The following is a 26333-nucleotide window of genomic DNA, read 5'->3' as shown; positions in this document are numbered from 1 at the left end:
TCTTTGGCTACTGGGAGTGATAAATCCAAGGATCCTCGGGGTTGTTTATTTCACCGGAAAGTATTTCTGATTTTTGACTGTAAAGCAGTTTGTCTGCTCCAAGACAGCTTGAAATCAGGCATATCTACATATCCCACTCAGTTCAAGGTAGGAAACCACTTTGTGTCACGTGTCACATTACTGTGAACAAAGGAAATCTTTTTGACAAGTTGAAATGTTTCAGAAAACCTTGCTTTACTAGTCAGATCTCAAGAATGGCAACTTGCCAAAAAAAAAAGACAAAACAGTCTTCAATGGAGAATATTTGAATATTTTCTACTTCATAAATAGGACCTTAGTGGCATTTTAAAACCTCTTTAAGAAAGGGCTTAAGAACAACTGTTGTTTCACTTTATTAAGCATGTGTTCTCTTGAAAGTTACTCTGAGATTTAATTTAGAAGTCTATTTCATTTGCACGTTATTAAGAATATTCAGATTATTCGGTGTAGGGAATATGAACTCAGTGGCTTCATGGGTGGTGATGTATTGCAGGAATGCAGAAGATCTTTTGGACAAGGTGAAGAAATTATTTGGTGAGCCCAGTGAGAAAAATGAGGATCTCAAAAATGAGGTCTGGGGCAAGCTAGCAAACTACCACACCAAAGTTGATGATGCTCGAGATCTGCTAAGAGAAGCTACGAGTAAAATTAGGGAGGCTGATCGTTTATCTACAGTCAACCAAAAGAATATGACCATGGTAGAGGTGAGTGCTGACAGGTTGTATCCTTGATTACTTGGAGTCTGATCAAAGTTTGAAACTTTGCACGATTAAATCTTGAAACAAAAATATAAGCAAACAAAAAATATTATTAATAGATAACTATATCTGATGTAATTAAAAGGAAACGTTTCTCAGAATGAGGAAATGCATTGGCTTTTAAAAGTAGAATTACTCCACAGCTTTATCAAAATAATATCATCTGCTTTTAAACACTGAGTGGAGGGTACATTGGATTTATTATTCTGGGGGAGATTAAATATAAATTTTAAATGTAAATTTAAATTTAATTAATGTAAAATTCAAATCCGTGCTCAAGAATTTAAATAGGAGTTCAGTTAAAATCTTTGCTGTCATATATTTGCTCCTAGAAAACTTACACTTTCATCTCCCTCTCCAACCTCTGGGAAGAAGACTGAAGGGGGTATGTGGATATTGCAGAGTAATAAATCAAACTCTATCCTCTGTAGTTAGTAGCTGTTATAAATTATCTCCCTCATAGCAGAGGGGTCTGCTTGTGATTTAATTTAAATTGCAGAGACTTAAAGAGCATATTATACTGTACATTAACAAGCATTTAACCAAGACATAAAGAGCAGAGTCAACCTAATGAAGATAAATGTTTCAACTCTGTATCTTGATGAGCTTTCGCCTCATGTACAATGATGAGGTTAGAGTTCCGAGACCTCAGTTCTCAGCAAAGATGTGTGGGCTTGATGAATTAAGGAAATACAGTGCTGTAAAGAAGTTAGGTGATCTCTGTTCTGTGCATTTTTTTTCCAAACATGGATGGATAAAGGTTGGAGTTTTTAAAATATTCTCTGCATGACAGTATCAGAGTGCCGGGAGGCATCCTTTCCAGCAGTCCTGCCCACCTGGTTGTTTTGAGGAGGTTTTTTGCTTTATTTTGACCCTGTTTTGACCAAGAAGCCACCACAGCACTCTTAACACTAGAATGCCATGGTCTCCTATCAAACTAATCTGTGATACTCAATGGATCTTGCACAGGAAATTGCCAGTTCCTTGTACAGAAGTCCTTTCTTACTACACAATATGCAGTATTTTTACTAGCTGGAAAATCAAGAATCCTAAGGTTGCTCCAAATCATCATCTTTTATTTTACATTCAGTAGTTAGTGAAACACCAGTGGATGTAAATAGGAAAGCAGCAGAATATTTTTATATATTTTGCCTTCATAGCCAGAGAAGGTAATTGTCAAAACGAGGAACTTGCACATCTGGGTAAAGATTAGGATTTCTAACTTCTTTCTGATTCATTTTGCAATAGTACTACAGTCAGTTACCTCTGTTACAGAGCAACAAAAAACCTACTGTGTGGGAGGAGGATACAAATCTGGGGACAGGAGGAGAAGGAATAGATATCTTACATTATATGTGCTTTATTGTTGTCACTGTCTTTGCTCTGAAAGCTCAGAGATTTCCAGAAGTGGCATTGTGGCATGGTGACAAAACGTAGTCTTGTATTGGGATGCTGGTATTCGAACTGGTATCCCCGTTGCAGTAAACAACTCATATTTTTCTTCATGTGAACGCATCCTATAGAAAAAGAAGCAAGCTGTAGAAGAGGGCAGACAAGATGTTGAGAAGAGCCTGCAGGAAGGGAATGATGTCCTTAATGAAGCCAACAAGCTTGCAAATGAAATCGGCTTAGCCGTAGAGGTGAGTGTTTTAACATCCTTATCTGAGAATTAGTACAACGAAGCATCATTATGGAAGCAAAATAGATAATTAAAGTAATACCTGATTCTTCTTTTTAGTTATCAATGTTTGAATATTTCATTGGAAGAAATCATTTTTCCATTGCTGTATGGCAGAAAAGCTAATCTGGTATATAAAAATGATAAACTTCTGAGTTTTAAAGGATTCATTGGATTACATAAAGAGCAAGCTCATAATTTTTCATGGACGCTGCCTTCTTTTATAAATATGGTATTGTGATTGTGGTACTGACTTTATCTTTAGAATTGCAGGTGCACCAGCCCCATTCACAATCTCACTGTGACTCTGTGATCTAGACGTAGATTTATCTGCACAAAAACTGTGTGTGCATATCAGATGGAAACTTCAGAAATAATTTGTTGCCTGTGGCAACAATTTTAAGTCTAGATAGATCAGGAAGAAGAGAGGATTGCACTCGCATTTTACATAACGTTTTTGAAAATTCTGCCTTAAAAGTTTTATCAACAGAGTTTGAGATCAGTACCTTAGCTACAATAAAAAAAAAAAATCTTGAAATATCATTGGATTGGTTCTGGAAATATTTCCATCGTGCGTTGAAAATTGCTATAATGAATGGAAAAATGCCTTTTGGAGAAATGGGAAAGGAAACACTTTGAGATGGCTTATTGGAACAGGAATGGCAGGTCTTCAAAAAGTATAGTTCTTACTAAGATACTTTAATAAGCAAAAATACATTGGAGTCACTCAAAGGGTCCTGAAACATGAAACTTCTGTCATTGGTTAGTCAGCATTGTGGAGCACATGACAATTTAGTATAACTGTGAATGCATCTACATTTAGGAAAGAAATTCAAATTAGAGTTTAGAAGATTTTAAACTCTGCAGTTCTTTAATTGTAAAATAAAAACTTCTACTAAGCTCAAGAGAGGCAACTAGCTCTTTGAATATTGTTTTGTCTCCCCTCTGCTCTCCAGTCCAGCCATTGCTTTATTCTTTCCATATTAGTTCCCTGAAGTGTTAATGCATGGGGAAGTTATGAGATAATTCCTCACAAGGAAAAAAAAAATATATATAAAGGGCTAAAGAATGCTTGAATTCAGCCACGTAAAGACGCTTCTTTTGTCATTTTCAGTATGTAGAAGGCGTTGCAGATAAGATACAGCCAATGTCTGATCAGTTGAAGGATAAAATAGATGACTTATCACAAGAAATTCATGACAGGATGCTTCCAGAAAAGGTGTTGCAAGCTGAGAACCATGCAGCCCAGCTGAATGAATCATCTGCAATACTGGATGGGTAAGGCAGCCATTTCATTGGTAATGATAAAATCATGAAGCAGGTTTGTAAAATTGCTCGACAGAAATTGAAGGGCATTCTTCTTAGACTTCGACATCTGTCACTGGGAGCATACGAATAACCAGTGATCTATATGAGTATACAAGTATCCAGTTGGTTAATTTGCGTGTGTATCTCTTGTAAGCTGTTTCATACATCTTGTGAGGTTTATAGGCTGCAATACCTGCAAACAGTGCTCTCAGATGCACTCTTAACACAGTTTAACTTACCATATGCTTACTGCTATGTTCTTGTAAAAAAAAATTGAACTTTGTCCTACAGACCCCACTATGTGTTTTCATAAACATTTGTTAAAAACAAGCAGTATTTTTATTTTTAAGATGACCATTTTGGTAGGAGACTCTTATCATGGTTTTGTGGTTTTTGTTTACTATCAGAAATCCCCCATAGTGACAGACAGTAATCCCTCTAGTGGTTTCAAAACACTCTCCCAAAATGAGTAGATGTCATGGGCCAAAATGCTTAAACCTAAGTACAGAAACTTCAGTTTCTGTTTACCACTGTCACATTCCTAAATATAAGTGAGAATTGCAGTGCCCTTGGTTTATATGACCACAGCTCTTTCAGAGGTATGATACTTTATAATTCATTATGAATATAGTTTCCTGGAAAGAATAGAAGGCAAGGGGTTGTTTTTGTTTTGTTTTGGGTTTGTTGGGGTTTCTTGGGGGAAGAGGGGGGTGTCTTTTGTTTTATTGCAGTTTCTGTATTTAAGAAAGCAAGCCATATATAGTAAGTGTAATTTGCAACAGTAATACTCAGAAATAGATCACAGATATTCTGCCTCTTGGACCTGTCCCCAGTATAGGTTCAGAGTTTTATTTTCCCAAAAGCACTGCATGAATAAAAAAAGATATATTTTTTTTCTAACATCAACAATATGCTCCTTTTTTGCTGCTTACATCTTTTAGATCTACCTGAAGACTTTAATATCCCAAAGACTTGTGAGCAGACACTTAACATTTTTTCTTGCCATCATCTGTAATTTTGAGGAAAAGGCACAGAATTATCTCTGATAAAGTGTCTGATACTTGTAAAATTACTGGCTTCATGTACAGTGTAGTCACACTACTCTAGATATTCAGTCTAATTTATGTTTTGAGGAGTACATAAAATAATGGTAGCTGTGGTTTCCTAAGTAAAAAGGATTTGAAGGGCACTGTTTCTAGAAAAACATGGCTCTTATAAATGGTATGTGCACTGTTTGATTAGGCAACGTCAGTTTTGTGGTGCATCTCTGGGCCTAAAGTAGGTGACTAGTGTCACATCCAACCACAGTACTGAATTTGGATATAAATATCCAAATACGTGGAAAGTTGGCATGGAGGAATTAAGAAGTAGAGAAAATGTAGACAGAAAATAGTATTTTGTCTCCTTAATGAAATGTTGCCAAGACATATTTTGAGATAGAGGTTTTTAACTATGCTAAATACACTTTTTTATGGGTGTGTGCATGTGTTTCTGTCTTAAAGTAGGTTGACAGCTTGGCCTTAGGGAGCTTAGGGTAGTGTTTAAAGTCACATTCACTGTGGTATAGCAGTACCATGTATACTTCTATCTGATCCAGACATCAACCTCAGTTTCTCAAGATATACTAGCAAAAATCCAGAATCGAGGACATTAAAAATTATATCTAAAAGCAAATTGTTCAAAATTAAAATTTCTAATGTGGTCAGATACATAATTTCAAAGGAGGAAGAAATACCAAGGTGCTATGTAATCCTGCATCAGGATAAAGCTGTTTACTTCATGCACTGACATTAAACAGTCATACTTTACAGGAATATGCAGTCTCTATCTGTCTTAGGAATTAAGAAATGTATCTATCTTCGCAACTGGCACTTGGGTGTCTTTCAGTTAATACTAAATTTGTTGAAAAGTACCATTTTGTCTTACAGGAGAAATTGAGGGAGAGACTTTTCTCTCTAATCACCCCCTGAGCCTTCAAATAGTATATTGATTGATGGTGAGGATGTTCCTTTGAGAGTTAGAACATGGAACAGTTCATGAATTTAACCTAGAAAAAATTGTTATTCTTCCTGTATACAAGGAGGTATTAGTATAGGCTTCTCCCTTATGGGTAATCGCCTGCTGATGAGTAAATATCGTTGGTATTTGGCAAATTCAGTTCAGTTCCCTCCTAACCAGAAGGGATTTGAACTATATTTCTAAGCAGTACTTGAGCTACTGGCTAGATAGCTATTCTGTGTTGTGCATTTCTCTAACAGAGCAGCACAAAAACTTACTATAGCCTAGTGAGCTCCATCTGTAGTTGAGGAAGGAGATATGCTTTTTCGGGAGTGATGCAGAGGCTGCTCAGTCATGCTGTTTCTGCAGTAGCCTAAAGGGAATCTCCCTCTATTAACTACATGTGGAGTCCAGGGAGTATACCTTCCGTCCTCTTTGTCTTTCCTGTTGCGTTTTGTAGAAATCATTAAATAGTTGTTGAAGCGAGGACTGGAGCTCAGCTGTCCCCAGAGAATAGGTTAATTGCTAAGTTAGAGAATGAATTTCTCTTTCTTCCATACACACTGTCTCAATGACTAAGTATTTTATACAAGCTGGAACAGGTCCAGCAGGAGTAATCCCTGCCTCCCTTATATTGCCATATACCTTGATAGCTAGAACATTTCCCAGGAGAGGCAAAAATCCAAGTTCAGATCTGTTCCTGTCCAGTTCAAGCAGGGATTTTAGCCCATTTATCCTTTATTCAGGAAAAGCATCATAGGCATCAGGCATAATATATTCTGAGATAGATGTCTTCAAGTTAATTCTGTAGGTGCAGTACTTCTTTGTAGAAAATATTTGAATGTATCATACAGAGAGAGTGCAAGAAAAGTGATTTCTCCAGCCTGCTGGCTAGAAATTCCCCTGAAAGGGGGTTAGCTGAGCTCCACTCCCTGCACCAGGAAATATTATTTGTTTATAATTACCTTTTAATCTAATTATAGTTATTAGAATGGAGTATTTCATGTAAAAGGGACACCCCATTCAATATGAAGCATTATTGGTTATGTTTTTCATTTTGGTCAGCAAAATTAACATTTAGTGTTTGGTTTAGACAGTGAGATCTCCTCCAAACCTGGCGTTTCTGTGTTTGGCAGCCAGACCAAGAAATTAGTTGTTCATAGATTTTACTTTAAAACATGTCTGTGATGATCCCCCCATGTTCATACAGTGCAAAATTCATTGAGTTGCCTGGCTCAACACATAACCTATAAACCCACATTATGGATGTATGTTACCTGGATTATAGTGTTAAGCACTACACTATCTTTTCTAAGTGTCTCATCCATTTTTATCTCACAGAACCTCCTCTTTTAGCAAACATTGGTTTTTATGTCTTTCTGCACAGATAAAATGTGAATTCCATTAAACACATGATGCCAGAACTCCTGAAATCTCAAGTGTAGCATTGGTCTCTAAAGAAATGCCTTAGAAATGGCCTTAGAAATACAGGCTGTTGGGTTTGAAAAAGTAGGATACTATGTTCTGTTGAGCTCTGATAGCAGGTTTAATGGTGTGTTTACTTTTCCCATCCCAACAGAATCCTTGCTGAAGCCAAAAACCTCTCTTTCAATGCCACACTTGCTTTCAATGCTTATACTAACATCAAGGATTACACAGATGAAGCTGAAAAAGTTGCCAAGGAAGCCAAGGCTCTTGCAAATGAAGCTATGCAAGCGGTAAGAAAAATAAGTAAATTGGGAGGACAGCTTAGATTTTCTGTGGAACTGTGCTACACGTTATCTCAGATCCATATTTTGCCATCTTATGACTTTATTTAGAGACCCTTACCACCATAGATTCTTGTGTTGAGATCAGAAAGCTATGCCCCTGTCAGAGCTACACATACCTTCAAACTACATCCCCATTTGTTCCTAACTCCTGTTCCTTATTTTTCTTTCCCTTTTGGTTTACTATTCTTCCTCCCTCTGTCTTCCGCCTTTCAGTCTCTGTCTATTGCTCAAGCCAACAGCTGCTGTAGGAAAGCTTTGAGTCAGGAGTGCAGGTCATTTGATACTCAGTAAAACTAGTTTATATTTAATGAATGTTTTGCGCATATCTAAAGAACTCCATACCTTAATTAACTCTTCACCCTCTAGTTCCACGAAAATGCTCAGAGGCACTTCTCTGCACGTAGGATGAACTGCGTGCACCTAGCAGAATTCTAGAAATGGAGAATTGTAGGAGGGGAGTAGAAAGTTTTATTCATAGAAACCACTCAGCTTCTTTTGTGAACTCTGCTGTTTTTCACAGAGAAATCTTATTCTCACTATGAGGTACTGCATGCAAATTTTCGGAGGAAATGGAGAGAACTTTTAAAAATAGGACTGTAAGGTAAAGCCAGCTCTCCAGCCTGAGTCATAATGAGGAACTCATCTCCTTAATGCGTATACTGTGAGCAGAAAATGTTCTGAGCATAGCCAGAATTATTTTTTATGTCAAATATCAAAGGAGTTAATGGCCAATTTGTGGAAGTCGGTCAGAGAGCAACTGACGTGCACTTCACAGGCACACAGAAACACAAGGAAATGACAGTATAATATGAAATTGCCAGGCCCTATATTTGATACAGAAACATATAGCTGAACAGAAACAACTTGTACTTACAGCACTTGTACATGAATAAAGGTAGCTTGCAGAGAGCTACTTCAGTCACATGGATTACGAGAATAGCAAAAGCAATCACATGCTATAAAGGTCTGTATTTAGAAGAGGGATAAAGCCACTGCACAAAAATTTTAATATTTTTAGGCTGTTTACATTGTTAACTTCTATTTCAAACAACACTACTATCTTTCTTTCTTGATGAAAAAATTTCACCTCACGCATTAGTATGCGCTAGTTCTCTGTAAATAGTTATTTGTTTCAACGGAACTCCTAATTACACTGCAGAAGTAAATAAAGAGCTGTGGATTTTTTTTTTTCTTCTCATTAGGATTTAATACAGATAGCTATCTTTTGCTCCTTTGATGACTCTCAGTGAGTGAGGCAGGCAGCTGTTTCAAGGATTGAATAGGAAAAAAAGATACATACAGCAGTCAAGAAACAAAGCAAGCAATTACAGTATGGCTACAAAAGAGTATGTATCAGATGGTGAACCGGCTGATTATACCATGGAGAGAAAGTGGATAGATAGTTTGAAAGCGATGGAGGTGAAGATGGACAATATGATGTAAATAGAGGCGAGTGAATAGCAAGGAAAGAGACTAAGATATTATTAAGGTGAGGTTTTAAGCATCTCCATTGCATGTATTCATTAGAGGGAGCTTGTTTTTTGTAATGAGCTGTATATGTGTAACAGGGATCTAGTTGACAAAGAAGAAAATGGAGGGAGCTACTGCCTTTTAAATGTAACTGACTTGATATAGAGTAGAGGTAATCAAATTGCTGCAGAGCGAGGTAGAATTTAACCATTATTTGGTAAATGATTGTGTGAGGATTTGGGGCCAGATTTTAAAAATATGTTAATTGTGAAGTTCAGTCATCATTCGCTATTCTATTTTTTTGGTTTTATGCAAAGACTGTTGAATGTTTGCTCATCCTAAGTGAAGAGCTTAACTGCTAACCAGGTAAATCAGGCTCCTTCTTTCTGCAGGCCCCAAGGAACTTACTTTTAGCTGAGCTTCAGCATGAGAGAGGGAGCGCACCCTCACTCAAGGCTGTCTGGAGCACCGTGGTTCAAGCACTCTCCTAGAAGGCAGCGTTTGTGGATTTGAGCCCCCTCAGACTGAGAAGCCCCTAGAAACTGTGTTCCCTCCTTCCTGAGAAGGTGCTCTTTGGGACCCTGTGTAGAAGACAGAGGTCACGTCTTTCCCCTCCTTTTGAAAGATGGAGCCATGTTCTCTTCTTTATGAGAGCAGTTGTGGGTGCCTATCTTCTGTAAAAGACTCTGATCTCCAGATGCTAGCAGATAACGGAGGAAAGGGATGAAGCTCATGTGCATCCCTGAGCCTAGCCTTTCCCATTGACCAATTATAATGCTGGGGCAGGGGGAGGAAGGTTTCCCAACAGCAGCAAGCTGGTGCATGAACTAGAGATGGTAGGGACAGGATTGAGTTTTAGCTTCCACCCTGTGTGTCACTGGAGAGAATAATTTACAAGAACCTTAGTGATATCTCAGTGGTTTTTTGTATTTTGGTTTGTAATGGGAAAATTACTTTGTTTTCAAATTAAGCTAATGTTGCTAAAAGCAAGAACGAAAAGATGCTTAAAATCCATCGTGATTATAGGAAGCCTGATAAATGACTGGAAAAAAAGGTATTAAAAATATGACAGAAAAATTCCTCCTGAGCTTTTTATGATGGATTTGTTCTCCCCTTTAAAAACAAATTAAATTTATCACAAATGAGAAATCTCTAGTATTCAAGCAGCTTCAACATCCCATTACTTAGCCAAGGCAGTAACTGACTGAAGAGAGAAGTCATGTTAACAGATCCAGCTTGTGTCTCACAGATCAGAATCATAGTTTTACAATACATCTTGAAAGAGTGTGATTATTCTTAGGCTTTTTAGAGAGGGCTTATAGGCTAGTAACTGAAACCACAGGTGATATGTTAGGTGTTTAGGGTCCTAATTCCTTCTTTGCTTTTGACTTTCTTTGTAGTGGTACCGTGGTACCCTGACAGTTATGTTGGGTGTCTAGGTTTCCTTACATGGTAATGGCATAAAGCTGCCTAGCCATCCTCCTCGTGAGGATGTCCTGAGGTGCAAATCATTCATAACATTTTGGTACTTCAGAATGCTCAGCTATCTTCAGGACTGGTAAAAATGAGAGTAGCCCTAACTCTTGCATAGGTGAAAACTTCCCAGAATGTGAGTGTATGTGAAAAGAAAATAATTTAATTTAAGAATAAGGCAGAACTATTTTTTACTGATGTGAATTAGCACTTAGGTCTGTAAAATACCTTGTACGTGTGTAAGTTCAAGTATGTGATCCTCAAAACTGTCCCAGTGCATTTACATCCATGCTTGGAGCTGTACCTCTGCATGTGACCAAAATCACCAACATGTCAGCAGGTTTGGGCAACATGGTGCCTACTTCATGTTTACAACCATTCATGAAACCTCAGAAAAAAATCCTTTCTGCAAAGTCCCCAGCAATTCTCAGTCTGATACGTGTTCAGACCATGCCCAGCGTGTGCTCTCGGGGGAGTCTTCAGCAAATGCTGTGACTACGGCTGATCTTACTCAAACTTGCAGCATGTAGCACATTTCCCTGTTAATTTGGTAAGTCAGTGATTCACACAGTCATCCCTGGGAGATATAGAGAGACTTCCTCCATCCCAGAAGAGTGCCATAGCCCACCAGGCTATGGGCTGAACAGAAATCTTTCAGCCACTCCTGCAGAAGCTGGGCTGTTTCACAAAAACAGCGTTCAAGATTCATTGAAATACCAGAAAAAGGAAGACAGAGGGGATATTCTTCCTAAATTCTTTCCTTACCCAAAATTATCTGCTAATTATCAATTCATAGAGTTTTTCTGTAATTTGATAGATGTTTTTCTTTTGCTGTTAAACTTTGTTAAAATTTTTGCTAACCCATGAATAGGAAAAAAACAGACCGTTAAGGATGATGTATAGTTTCAGTGGCAGCATTTTGTATTATATTATTATAACAGCACTTATGCCTCTAAACCACGATTGAGATTGCATTGTTTGGATACATAATGAGATCCCACTTCTGCCACAAGATGCTACAAGCAGTCAAGCTGCACAGAGTTTGCATGGGGAGGGTAGGGGGAGTGAAGAAAGGCACAGGGTGAGGAAGGTACTATTCCCAGTTTATGGATGCTCTGGAAGAGACAGAATTAGAACAAATTAGATTCCTGAGACCCTGCAATTTTCCAATTTATCTTGAATCACAATCTTTTCTTACTTTTTTTTCTTTTTTACAGTAGGTGTCCCAATTTAGAAAATAATATCAAAGACCCTTGGCTGTCAGTCTTACTAAATCATAAAGGGGTTCATCATGACCCAGGCTTGCCACAAGCACACCAACTCACCTCACACAAAGCCAGAAAATGTTTGGTTTTTTCATTACTGACTTCGTCATAACTCGACGTCTCATGAGCCACAAGAAAAGCTAGCAAAAAAAAGTATGTTTTGCATCAGATGTCTTGATTAATCCTCCCTTTCAGAATTATTTTAAAATAAATATAAAATAAAGCTTTTAATCAGTACACATGTGTTTGTCTCTGAAGGGGCTTTTCTAGTATTAATGTTATGCTGAAATCTGTTTCTGACTAATTGTCAGCACATGCCCAATTATTGTCCCTGATTTGATGAACTTCTTGGTTTTGCGTTGTAAATCTGGCCTTCCAGCTTCATTGTATTGAATATAAATTCCCCCCCCAGCCAGTCAACCTCATTTCATAATAATAACAATCATTATTTTTGAAGTCCATGGCCGCAGAGTGGTCATACCCTGGGTTCTGTTGCTAATGGGAAAAGGAATGTAAAAGTATTATCTGATTTGACAGGTGCATCTGCCACAAAATCTGGCCAAACATTCTTCCTTCAGGAACAGTCTTTTGCTTAATTGGATAGTCTTTTTTTTTTTTTTTTTCTGGTTTTATATGTATTTTTCGATAACCAATGCTACTTGTATTATGTGACAAAGAATATCTGTAAGAAACTAATTTTGTTCATCTTTCGAATGTATAGTTTCTGTTGATGTTGAAAGGAATTTGTGTACACAGCTTAATATTTCAGGTGAGCTTGGAAATATGGCAGTCATGTGGGCCTTGCTTCTTGAAATCACTTAGCCTATGATGAACGCTAAGCACACATTTACATCCCGTATGAATACAAGGAATCTTTAGTAGCTATATCCCTGTGACATGGCGACATATGACATGAGATATCCCATAACAAAAAACTCGGTTCTGAATTTTGCAAGTATCCAAAGCATTCCCTAAGATTTTTAAAAGAAAAAGAAATGGGCAAGTCCAACATATGTTTTTTACAGTGTTGTCGAAAAACAACAAAGATTCACTAGTGTGCGAAATATCACCTCTGGGCTTGCTCATTATATAAATAATGAATAGCAATAATAAGTGTGTCATTTAATTGACACATAGTTGATTTTTGAGTATATGTATCTGCCCTGGAAAATGAAAAGTAGCTGCTTCTTAATTACATACTAGTTACAAGGCTATGACCCATGACTAATATGGAATGTTCTCTGGCTGTCAGGAGTATTCTCAAAGAAATGTATTCAGTATGATGTGTGACCTGAGTTCAGTCTTACAAACTGAACAGTAAGTGGTTCAGAACCTAGAACGTTTCCTACCAACTGAAAATACTAATCTAATTTAGAAAAATCATTCTATCTATTGATCAATCTCTGCACTGAAGATGGAGATGGATGTTTTTCAAAAGAAAGATCTTTAAGTAGCATGATATGATGAAGGATGCTTATTTAGTAATAAAAGTCTTTCAGATTAATTGCAGTTTGCCCTTCTTTTTAAACTCTATTTCTTTTATATCATATTTTCTTTACTGACCTAGCAATTACAATTCGTGAGTCTACCCACAAAGGCATCTCTGTTGTCGATATTAGAATTTGGATCACCAGATCCAGTCTGGCTTCTAAGGGTACTGTAGCTCCTGTTAGGAAGAAATACTGTATTGCATGGTGTTGTGTCCATGGCTGGAGGGAGAAACCTGTGTTCACGTTGAAATATCTTTTTGTTTGCTTGTTTGTTTTGGACAAAGTTTTGCTCCTAGAGTCAAACCTGTTTCTTTAACACTATGAACATTTTCTCTTTTCATTAAAGTCATCACTGGTATTCCAAAGGAGATCTGGCTTCCCGTAAAAACAAAAGGAAATTAATTAGAGCATTTTTTTTTTCTTTCCCCTCTCTTGTAGACCAATATAACAGCAACGGGATATAATTCAGGGCACACTGATGTTCACTTAAAATTTAGATGACTGTTCACTTAGATCATCTTCATATATCTTTTATGACTTCAGACTTTCCTGTATGTATGACACTGCTTATTTGTCTACAGACATCTGGTCCTCAAGGATCATTGAAGGATGGCGCCAAGAGCTCTCTTCAGAAAAGCTTCAGGCTCCTTAATGAAGCCAAGATGTTAGAAAATGATGTTAAAGGTATGTGCAGTATATGGCATTCAGGCCCATTAAATACAAGAAAAACATTGTGAGACTGCTATGCTTCCAGTATGAAGAAACCGTATCAGTAGAAAAAAGTATAATTCATTATCTGATTTGAAATTTAGCAATGTATCAATGAAAAAGATTCTCCTGTTTTGGGTCCAGGCATTATGCAGGGATGCTTGTCCCCTCTGGCCGTTTCTTGGACAGGAAGGCTGAGGAGGATGGAGCCTTGGTCTTCTCTTGCTAACTGCAGTAAGGGCAAGAGTAAGGGGGGAGGAGAGGGGGATGGAAATACTGGTTCTGATTTACTGAATGCTCTAGCAGAAAATTAGTACAAAAACCAGCCCAGCATTAAATTCTTATTCTTGTCAATACGGAAGCAGGGTTTACAATGCCAGTCAGAGATACCACATCTCTTCAGGATGCTTATGGGATTGTGCCAGAAAAGGGAAGCATGGGGAGGCAGAATGAAGATGTTTGCCAAACAGAGAGTAATGGGAGGGAATTGCTAAGTGTTTTCTTAAAAAAATGAAACTAAAAACATGTCTCTAGAGAAAAATTATTATTTTCACACACACACAAAAAATACTTTTTTGTTGCTAAATCATAAAAATACATGTCTAAATGCAGCTCAAATCATAAAGTTTGTAGATTCCAAACCAAATACTTTGGTTTTCCAGTGAAAAATAAAACATCTTTAATTTCTATTTAATATTTTCCACTGGGGAAAAAAGAAAGTTTTTGAATTATGCTGTTTGGTGAGATGTAAAAGCTGGTAATTCAGGTCAGACTGTGCTTATAATGTCCTTAATATTTTCTTGTCAATAAATGAGAGTATTATTGGTGAATGCCATAGTGTAAGAAGGTAGGACAGTAGTCAGCACGGACACATATGAGATGTTTCATGCACACGTGAATAATCAGCTGCAGAAATGCAGGATGAGGAGCAATTGTCTGGGTAGCACTTCTCTAGAAGGAGACTAAAGAGAAGCATGGATCATGTGCTGGGTAGAGGTGGAAAAGGCATATGTCACAGAGGCATGCATGAATAGGAGCACAGCTTTCCAAAACACATGAAACAATCCTTCCGCTCTGTTCAGGGTTCCTAGTGCTTTAGCTAAGTTACTGGCTACAGTCCTGGGCACTGAACTTCATGAGGGCTGAGGTGGTTTGCAGAGAGTCCTGAAGACATCATGAAGACTAATTGGAGATCTAGTGGAGGAGGGATGGGGAGGAAGGTTGGAATAATTTCAGTTTGTAGACTGAAAAAGAGACAATGAGTAGGGACTTAATATTCTTCAGTTATGTCAAGGTTTCTCCAAAGAAGATGGGACTAACATATCTCAGATGCACTGATACAGATCCCATATTAGGAAATCTTCCTTGTAATTAAAATACAGAAGTACTGGAATTGATTACTGAGGAGATTAGGGAGATTCGACCTTTGAAAATCTTTGAAAACAGCTTAGACCAACATCAGTGAGGAATGACTGTTTATCAGAAGGAGAAAAATGATCTTTGGACAAACATCTGTTCCGAGCCTATGATTCAATGATTTTCTGAGCGTTGCAACCAAAAGCAGTTTATTTCTTGCATCTTTATCCAGACAGATTGTTTTATAGGTCCTCTAAGAAAATACTTATTGCAGCACTAATGAAGCACCTGTTTAACAGTACTCAACGCTTCTTTCTCCACAGTGGTCTCAGAAAGGAATTGAAAACATAATTCATTTCTACTAAACCTGAGGGGAAATAAGCATGATACAATTATCCACTTTCAAGTAGGCCAACACTGAGTTTCACACATCTGCCTTTGTGAAAAATGTTAAACATGACTGCTTTAATTGCTTTGGTTTTACATATAACAAAGCAAGCAACGTAGGAGCATACAGTGTTTGTGCCACTGGTATAGTAAAGTCTGAGAGGAGGATCAATTAACTGAGTCCTCTGTACAACTATTTTGAAGGTCTTTCATCCAAATACTGAGTAATATTTTGATTAGTCTAGACAGAATAAGTTCAAGTTGATAACTTTGTGGTTTATTCCAAATCAGTACATTGTAATCCCCTCCCTTTTGTAATTTTAAATTTTGTTGTGTATATTTTGAGAAGCTTGTGTCCAGTCACTGTAGTTTTTGAAAAATTCTTTCATAAGAATTATAGAATACATTATAGTTTAATCTGATTCAATTGGCTGAAGCTATAATAGGGTTAACCTGGAATTAACCACAAGGATGGGAAAAGCATAGCACTTGAAAACCTATGTGAGAAAACAGATTTAGGACTTGGAAGAAGTAAAGACGAGGAGAGGAAAACAGCTATGATATGATATTTTTTGCTCATCATAGGATCTGAAAATCAAGCTGGTTTTTTTTTTGTTTGTTTCATGCATCAGAACTAGAAAAATCACACACAGTAAATATTTGAGGTTGAGATTTAAACTGCTTGTCACAGAGATAATGCCTAAAGCTTTCCTGTCATGCTAGAGTAGTTAAAATACTTTTTATTAGAAACAAGAAAGATTTTTATAATAGTCTTTAAGGTTTTAACATAAAAAATTTTCATTGGCCTCCTGGGAGATGCATTACGAAAAGCATACGGCGTGACGGATGAGATCCATACAACTTAGAGTCATCTTTTGGCTATTTCTACGCTTCCATTTAGTTTTGGCAGCTCTAGGATTTCCAACTGCAGAACCAGTTAACAAGTAAACATAATGTTTAATAAGCTCATAAAGCATAATGTTTCATAAGCTCATTAATTACATTTCAGTGTCATACACTGTTTGAAAGTTAAAAACATTATTATTTTCTTGTAGCAGCTCTGAGAAGAAAATGTGTCTACAGTTACTAGTAAATCTTGGATGTATATTTAGGGTATTCTTTATTGTGACTCTTCACTGCCAGATTCAGTACAGAATTAGGGCTGGAAGGGCATGTTTCAGTAAATACGTTACAGAAAATCACAAAACTCCAAGGGGAGGCCAGTGTGCAATTTAAGCAGCATGGCTGAAGTAGAACAAATAGGGATGCTGTTAGTGCCCTTTTCTGAAATGCAACCTGCTGCAGTTTGCCGTGGCTAAAACAGCAGCACTGCCTCTTCCCTGCCGCAGCGTTCCTCTGCGCAGACTAGGCGCCACAGAGTGGAGTCCATAGCTTTGTGTGCTCCCCAGGCAGTTTCATCAGAGTAATCATGTGTTCCACGTAGCACAGTGCCCTGTTTTCAAGGACAAAATAAAATAGTGTCTGTACTTGGATATATGTCAATTCCACGTGCCCACAAGACTGTCCAATTTAACCCTGAGAAAAGATGTATTACAACCTCAATAAGACATCTCTTCAGAGATTTTTTGAAAAAAGTATGTTATTCTCCCATTTTACACCAGTGAGAATTTAAGTTGATAACAGTTTCATAATTCAGAAGCAAAGGTCTAAACAATCTAAAGATTCATAAAGCAATCCTAATGCAAGCAGGGAGCAGTGCTTAAAATGCACGTATTAGATCTTTGTCTATGTTCTTGTCCCATACTGAAGGGTAATGAGATGGAGCTTTCTTCATGCTCCCTGATATGTCTTAGATTTGAAGTACTTCATGCAGACAAACATTCTGAACTTTTCACAGTACGCCTTTTTGCATCTGATAAAACATGGCCGTGCTCCACGGCGTGACCCGCAGAGATCAGTTAACGTTGTGCCCAGAATGCAGATGCATAAGAATAAAATGCAATGACAGATTTCTTTTTTTCCCCACCCCTCTTTTGCGCCAAAGGGGTGATGTTATTAGTGTAATGAGCATAATCCCTTCTGGATGTCTTGGTGTTTCCAGGTTAGAAAGTGAGAATTGAGTGTAAAACTAATAGAACGATATTTTCTTACGATTCTTACAAAGCCACCCTGTTCAGAGTCTCGACTGGAAGTGCAGGATGGATGGTGGGCACTCTGTAAAGATCTGGTAGACAGAAGTAATCATTAGTTGAAAATTTCTCTGTCTGCACTACAGGTAGTATATTAGTTAAAGTAATGAAGACCCGTAAGCCACTCAACTAATATACACTCCAGAAATCCAGGCTGGGCTGTGATGGAGGTGGGAGTATTTTCTTGCTAGATTATGACATTCCCCTGATTTGTGGCCAATTACCCTAGTTATAAAATGGCTGTTAATCACAGAAATGTTTTATATTACCACCAAAAACTGCTGAAACAGTCCTTACAAAGCAAAGCTTCTGACAGAAGCTATTAAAATGGAGATTTAGTCATTTCTCTCTCTGTGGGGCTAGGAGTTAGAAAGAATAACCCTGGTGGGAGAAGCAAAATCTGTATGTAGTGCTCTGGCTAAGAAGGAGTTTTGAAAATTTGGCTACAAATGAGTGAATGCTGCTGCCTGCCAGCTTCATTCTCTCTGTGCCTTGAGGGATTTTCAGTTTGCCAGGAGCAATTTTTCTTCCTTATAATTTTGAATTTACTGTTTTAAAAATATACTTGCCCCAGTGCAGATTTGAGACTATAGACAGACTTTGTCAAAACTGATCAATGAAAAGCAAAAATAAGATGTATAAACTCCTCTTCAGCTGGAGACTGGTGTCAGGTGGCTACTGAAATTCAGCTCGTGTCATTTCTTTTGCTTAAGAATTGACAAGTTGAGGGAGACTTGTCTTGTCTGACAACACGTGAATATTTTTAGCTGAAACATTTTCCAGAAGACAGGCACAGCTAAATCCCTTGTTTGTGTATTCTCCTCTGCTTTGTATTTTTGCTGATCTGGCATATTGCATTCAGCAAATTATTGCATTAGTTTGATGACCAGCATAATATTCATAGAAAAACTGCAGTCAGTGCTGAAAGTAGTCTTTTTAAAAAGTTAACCATCATTAGCTGCATTTCTCTAGTTATATCTCTTCCCCCTGTTTGTTCCTAATGCCACTTTCTAAGTCTTGCTTGTTTTAGGGGGCAAAAATTTAGCTCGTGACCCATCTTCCTCATTATAGGAAGAGACCGTGGGGAGCAAGAACGCGGTTCGGAAGAAGCAAAACAAAGATAACAGAAAGGATGTGTGTAACACATAGTTCATTTGTCAGTATCCAATCAATAAAAGCAGCTGCATGTGTTGCTCCTTGATAGATTTCCACCTTTATTGTGGTTTTGGGGGATACGCATTGGGTAGCAGAGCCCTATGATATCTTCTTGGACAGTTTCGCATGGAAAACTGCATTTGGTCATACTAACAGAAGACATCTGTTTCCACTAGCATTGCAATGGTGGCACATCATCAGTAATTAACCAGTGCCACATACGTATGTGATCTGCAGACACTTGTAAATACTTGTCTCTTGTAAAAATAGATCATTGCGTATAAACAGTAATTAACTACGTAAGTTCTTAAGTGAGTTCTTAATGAAATATATGAGTGTAGGGATTTATTATTTTTTTTTATCTTCATTTGACTTATTTCAGTTTATTCACTTAGAGGAAAAAGGGATGATGCTTTATTCTGTAATGCTGTGTTTAACCATGGAAATATAAACAGAAATTGAAAATCTTTGTTCATGTTAACTGAGCCAGAAAACCTAAAGGCCTATACCTGCAAAGTCCTTCAGGATCCTGCTTACTCTTTAGGGTTTAGTTTCAGTGATGCATGAATAGTTTTGTTGATTTGGACAATAAAGAGTGCATTGATTGGATCCTGTGCCATCTCCGTGCAGCGCTAATCAAGTGGAAACAGGATTGAGAGAAATTCCTTGGGATACTCCTCAACCTCCACTTTAATGTGAATTGACAGCGCCTGACATCTTTCAGTGCAGACCCACTAATCTCTTCCAAGTCAGATAAGCTACGTAGTCTGGAAAAACTTAAGATTGTAGCTGCCTGTATTTTGTCTAGTCTATTGATTAACCGGAGGATCTCAGGCCTTCAAATCATAGCTCCAGCATTTTTCATAAATGCTAATAATTAAAGGATGGGGAAAAGCTGAAGTGAAGTCAGTTCAGTCCATGATTCATACACAAAATTAACTCAGTGTTTAGTGAAGAGGCCATCTGGATTACAGGATGGGAAGTTACTTCAAAATATAACTTCATGTTAATATCACTGTGCAAAATGAACAGTTTCCTTGAAAAGCTGACACGGGCCTTAGTATCTCCTCAAATCTCTTTGTGTAAGAGCCTCCCTCGGGGCACTTATTTATGGCTTTATTATTGTAATATTTTAAATAACACAGTTAAAATATATTTGAGGAATTAAAAGAAAAAATATTAAACAGGTAGAGTCTCAGTATTCGGTTTCAGGAGTTCTAGGGAAACTTCCTTTATTAAAATCCATAAAAATCAGTTTGCTGCTGTGGTTACAAAGCTGAAAACAGAACTCTGGAAACATGATTCTTCAGAAATATAACGGGGGGATAATTAGCATAATGTTGGATCTGGCAGAGTAAAGAGGAGAAAAAGAGATAATTTAAGACTATGCAACAAAGTTAGTACAGCACCACTGGAAATGAATCAAATATCTCAGAAATATTAACGCACTTTATAAACGCTAACATTCCAGAAGGCACCAGAGACACCAGGGAAATATCAGGCAGACCATAATTTCAGAATTAAATGGAGGAAATTAAAACAGTTTTGTTGGTGTTACTGCTTAACAAGAAATTAACTCAGATAAAGTCTCAGAGCATTTAAGACCAGAATCTCCTGAGTTCATCCTAGTTTAACAACATCACATTACCAGTAGCTTCATTCATCAGTGGAGACAAAACCTGTCATTTAAAATTAAAGGCGTTTTTGTGGAGAAGGGTGATTTATAATTTATATGATTCTTCTCAACTTTACTCTAGTGTTAGCTGTGCCTCTTACGGTTCACACAAATGTCCTGTTCCTCTGCAGGACATTTTGCAGGAATGAAGGCTTACCTCCAGGCACTCCTGCAGTCCTGTGTGTTGCTCTAATTTAAATAAAGCAAACAGATTTCTTCCTGAATGACATTTCAAAGGGCCTAACAACAAAAGTATGATTCTCATTTAAATTCCATCCGCTATTTCAGTCTTGCTATAGTCTTGGAAAATTTAGTTAATGATTTCTTGTAGGTAATATACTTTTTGTTTGATTTTTCTCATTAAGAATTGCTTCTTGCACATCTAGTTTTAAGAAGCCTTACATTTTAGAACTTATGGAATGTGAACCACAATCCTTCATTTTAATCCATTATTCTGTTTATTCTCTCACAAAAGGGTTACAGCCCTGATGCTGTTGGAGATGCTGGAGTACCAATGATACATCTAAATATTGTCCCTTAATAAAAAGAGATGCTTTTTGTTTTTGACAAGTGTGTAACTATAATTCACCAAGAAACCTAATCTCCAGTGTGTTTTCCTATCCCAGTGTCTACTTGGATAAGTATCCAAAAATTAGGTTATTATTTTCAATAACGTGTCACATATCTGAAGGCCACAGTCATGCTTTGTACCCTGAACTCCATTTCTACAAATTTTTCTCCTCTTCCTGCTATCAAGCACAGTGATGTTGAATTAGTTTCCCAATAGGGCATGCCTTTAAGGTAAGAAATTACCAGCTGTCTGTTCCAAAGAGTTCCATATTGATATGAAGAAATGATGAAAAATGCCCCCAAAGATAGCAGCTTAAGCATTAATTGGCATTTTCTGCCTCAAACTTTACTTCTAAATTTTGAAATAATGTCTGTTTAAATAGCCGTAAAGCTTAGCTGGAATCTCACTTTTGAGAGTTTGAAAAATTATTGCTATGCTGGATATTTTTCAAAAAAACTCCAAAATTTTTACTCAAAGCAACTGCTGAAGAATAGGAACTTACCTGTAAAGGATAACACCAGTTTCATCTGTAATGTACCAAATATGACGCACCTGTGCCTTTGATTTGTACTAGTTCTTCAGTTCGAACAAATTCTTAGCTTTGAGTTTTATTTACTAGGCAGGCTTTTTCCCCCCCAATTTAGTATGTTTATTTCATAATAACCTGTTGTTAGTGTAGTCTCCTCATACTGATGATCAGTGCTAGGGTGATCTCATGTGTTTTCCTCAGATGTTATGTCAACATTGGTTATCTTTGAGAAAATCCAAGAGAATTGGGCTCTGGCCAGTCTAATTGCAACAGTAAGCTGACCTAATCGATCTTGCCTCTTTCACACTATGTTCAACTCATTCATCCCAGATAACCCACTTCAGAAGAAAATTTCGGTGGTAGCTTAATCTAGGAATGAAAGCTATGACTAAACATCACACTTGTTGAATGTATCGGTGGGTCATTGTCATTGTGTGAATTTGGATAAATCATACCAACTGTGATTGTCATTTTTTTCTTTCTGCTCTACACCTTAGGAAAACCCTTGATAAATACACAACAGTGCAAGGAACTCAAGCATTTAGATACCATGGAAGCAGGGAATTTAAAGAAACAGAAGATGATTATCAATGAACCCTACAACCAGTTTTACTGGACTTCCTTATTTACACAATATAATATCTTAATGATAAATGGCTTGCTCATTATTATGCATTTTAAATTATGTGCAAAGAAAGGATAGTGGAAACAAAGAGTTAAAGCTTCTGTACTATGTGCACTTTTTATAGAAAAGGGGGATAACCTGGAGAGCATGCAGAACAGGCTGAAAGATGCTGATGAGAAGAATTCCATTCTCCTGAGAGCTCTGAATGAAACCTTTGGAAAGCTGTCAGCCATTCCTAACGGTAAGCTGGAAAAGTGCTGCAACATTTGACTCATCCCTGCTTTTTTGTTTCATTTTCCATCACTTAACATCTGTCTGATTAATCTTGGCCTGCGTCCACACTGTGTCCGCTTTGACCATTGGCCGATGTAATAAGACAAATATGAGCAATGTGAGAGAGAACTGAACTGAAAACAGATACCTGGTATCAGTTTGTTTTTTGGCACAGTAAAAGGTACCATGCTACTGCAGTTTGCAAAAGGTTTCAGAAAGAAAAAAATTATGATATCAGGAATTATGACACAATCTGAGACAAATAGTCTTTTCTTTAAACATGAAAAGTCTTTTTATGAAACTACTCTTTAATGGACCTTTATAATTTAACCAGTATAATTTAACTCAAGAAGAATAAAGACTTACTGACTTTACAGAAAAAGCAGGATGAAATTTGCTGAGTTTTGTCTTACCTTTCTACCACACTCTCATTGATTAATGCTGCATTATCGTTTCCAGTCACTGTTTGGTGTTGTATAACTTTTTTAGACTGTAAATTGCTTAGAACTGGAACAGGCTTTCCTCAATGAACTCTGAAGTGCTATGCACATTCGTAATTCTATGTAGCCAAAAAAGATTTTTAAAAAATCTGTAGTACTCCTGAAAATGCCAGAGTCCTGGGATGTTAGCTACTTTGTGTTGTGATAGCGAGAGACAGGGAGCTACAACGTAGTTTCATTATAATGGACAGTGATAAACTGAATGTTTGTTTTAGAAAATAAAAAGTTTTTTATCAATGTAATTTGCTACGACTTTTCTCTCCAAGAAGCACTTTATAAACTGAAGATATGCCTTAAGAAAAGTCTCTAAAGAAAATCTATATTCTGTCTGATTTGTGATGGTCTGAAAGGTTCAGAATGCAAGTAAAATCTTGGCACAAAAAACAATTTACTATTCATCTTGCACATTTTTGTGGCTTTAATATTCCAGATAACTGAAAAGTTTTGGTTTAGATTTAGTGGTCCTTGAAATCAGGCATTCACAAAAATTTGGGTTAATATGTCATGCTCACCTTATGCCACTTCCCGGGTTTTGGCCACAGGTTGACATGACTGTTTCTCTTCTTGTGCACAGATAGATGTCTCAGTCAAACAAAATGGACCTCTAAGGACAGCTGACCTTAGGACACAGAATACTAAATATGAAACAAATAAAAGAAATATGAAATATACAACCCTTAGCAATGTAATAAACTCTTGTCAGATTAGAGTTACAGGGTGCTTGCTCTTGGGACAAGGACACTCATATAAACAAGTGGATGTGTATTAAGAATGAAATTCAGAGCAAATAAATGGCACGGATAAGAAAATGCAGTAAATTGGTTGTCCAACAGGGAAATAACCAATGAGGATGGAGGAGGAAATGACCCTGTCATACATCTTGTTCTTCAAGGATTCAAGAAAGCAGAGAGCAGCTTAAACTAATAATTCTTGTGTCCATGCTATACTAATAGCCAAATAAAAGCAGAAAGATTCAAAATGGGATAGAAGGGTAGATCACCTTAGGACAAGGACCCACATGTGCAGGGATAGGCATAATTTAAAGTGTGGCTGAAAAGAAGTATGATTTGTGTGACCAATAGAGGGAAGTAACACAGTAACTCCAACGTTCACTCTGCCAGAAAGGTGCATGACCTCTAATAATGGCCTCAAAAAGAGATACTTAGATATGATGAAAAAAGGAAGTGAAAAAAGGCAATCAGAGCTCTCTGTTCTTTCACTTGTCAGTACTGATGATGATAATGGTTTATTAAAGGTTCGGCTCTATTTTCAAGGTGCTATTGTATTTTGGGGGCTTTCTGAAGAGCCAAAACTTCAGAAATGAGGGTGGAGTTGTTTGGAGCGCAGGTATAATATATCTTTACTCAAGAAAGTAAAAAGGGTCATTTAACTCTCCAGTGTGCAGGACAAACCCACCAATTCTCTATGGCCTTAGGAAGCATGGCGTGCTCCCCAGGCCACACACTTGATCACATCAGATTTCCACAGAAGGAAAAGGACCTACCAAGGACACCATTTGGAAACCTATAATGTTGATCCTTTGAAATGCCGCAAATGTCTGTGTTTCCCCTGTCTTCACACAGTCATAGAATCAGGAATGTACAATCTGCTTCAAGCAAATGTTGATATAAACTATCTCTTATCAACTATCTCTTAGTCAGAAATGGAAAGAAAACACAACCTCCTGTGCTTTCCCCACTACTGCAATGCAGTCTGTGCATTGAATGTGTTAACTTCACAGACTAGCACAGGAAGCCCCAGTCAGTATGACAAGTGGCACTGTCTCTACATGGTTGTTTCAGAGGTGTCCAAACTTCTCAGCTGCACTCCAAAATTCTCATATGACTGAGGGACATGAGGATACCTTGGAGAACACAAGGGGAAAGCAACTCCAAGAACAGTTTCACAGGAAGCAGGTGGCAAAGCAGGTTCCTGCGGGTCCCATGACTCCACTGTGGTGTGGTGGTAGAGTGGGAGTTCACATGGGTTCCCTTGCAAGCTGGAGTGTCCACCGCAACAATTTTCTGCTTGCTCACTTCCTCCTATCTGTGGGAATTCAGAAAATTTGGCAGCTCCCTAGCCCAGCACAACCTGTGCTGCTGGCTCATCATGTGATGTAATCCCAGCATGGGAACAGCACCTGAGCTGCTCAACAGCTGCATGATAAGTTTTAAAGCAATCTGATTTACTAACACAGGATTTGAATAAATACCTACTTGATACCTAGCTGTCTGTTTTATCATTTATCAATAGCAGAATCAAAAACATTCCAGACTCGAATGTTTTCACCCCAAAGATAGAACATTCGTTTCCATTTTGCAGGCAGAGAGGTGGGGCAGGATTAGACTAACTGTTTTGCTCAAGGTCACCAAGGATGTCTATGGATGTATGTGATTAATTCAGTCAATGAACCCTTGGTCTCCTGTTTCACAAGGTTGGTTGTCACAGTTTCAGCTGAAGCACATGGAGTTAGATTTCTGTACTCTGTACATCAGAACACTGAAAGTCCTATTTCTATTACAAGTATCAAATGTTATATCTGACACTTGATCAGAGGTTAACCAGTGAGTCAACAGCAACAACAAAATTGCAGAAAAATTTACCTAATAAAAATGATTTGTCTTTTACATACAAATGGAGCTGGAGCATTTTCTCTTCTTCAGGTGCATTTCATGTCTCAAAAAAGACATAACGGGCCAGCTTCTGCAATCCACACTTACAATTAGTAATGTCTTACTACATGTGAAGTAGGAGCTCTCAAAGAACTACACAACACAATTTAAGATGGTAGAATTTTGACCCAACTTTATTCTTAAGATGTGTGAAGGAAACTTCTCTAGGCAATCATTTCATTATCCTTTTCTACCTACAGATACAGCTATAAAGGTACAGGCAGCCAAAGACAAAGCAAGACAAGCCAACGATACTGCAGATGACATCCTGGCCCAGATTAAAGACCTCAACCAGAATCTCCTGGGCTTGAGAAACAACTACAGTAAACTTGCAGACGATGTAGCGAAAACAAATGCTGTTGTGAAGGATCCTATCAAGAACAGTAAGATCTTTTTTGGGTTGTTTGGTGGTGGGTTTTTTTTCAGTTTGTGGTTTTAATTTCACATCTCAAAATCAAACAGACAGTCCAGAATTTCACTC

At 37.6% G+C, this 26333-nt stretch overlaps 1 protein-coding gene across 1 annotated transcript in view; it reads left to right on the top strand.

The window, feature by feature from the left end:
* The window catches only part of LAMA2 (laminin subunit alpha 2), a 299682-nt gene that overhangs the window by 217069 nt on the left and 56280 nt on the right, over positions 1–26333 (top strand). The window contains exons 38-44 of the mRNA XM_019472632.1: positions 533–743; positions 2321–2437; positions 3590–3753; positions 7361–7499; positions 13833–13935; positions 22532–22648; positions 26053–26235. Of these exons, the coding sequence (XP_019328177.1) occupies positions 533–743; positions 2321–2437; positions 3590–3753; positions 7361–7499; positions 13833–13935; positions 22532–22648; positions 26053–26235 (1034 nt within the window). The remainder of the gene's footprint in view (positions 1–532; positions 744–2320; positions 2438–3589; positions 3754–7360; positions 7500–13832; positions 13936–22531; positions 22649–26052; positions 26236–26333) is intronic.

Source organism: Aptenodytes forsteri, unplaced genomic scaffold (assembly GCF_000699145.1).
Source record: "Aptenodytes forsteri isolate BGI_AS27 unplaced genomic scaffold, ASM69914v1 Scaffold82, whole genome shotgun sequence".
Taxonomy (NCBI): domain Eukaryota; kingdom Metazoa; phylum Chordata; class Aves; order Sphenisciformes; family Spheniscidae; genus Aptenodytes; species Aptenodytes forsteri.
This window is presented reverse-complemented; position numbering and strand designations above follow the sequence as displayed.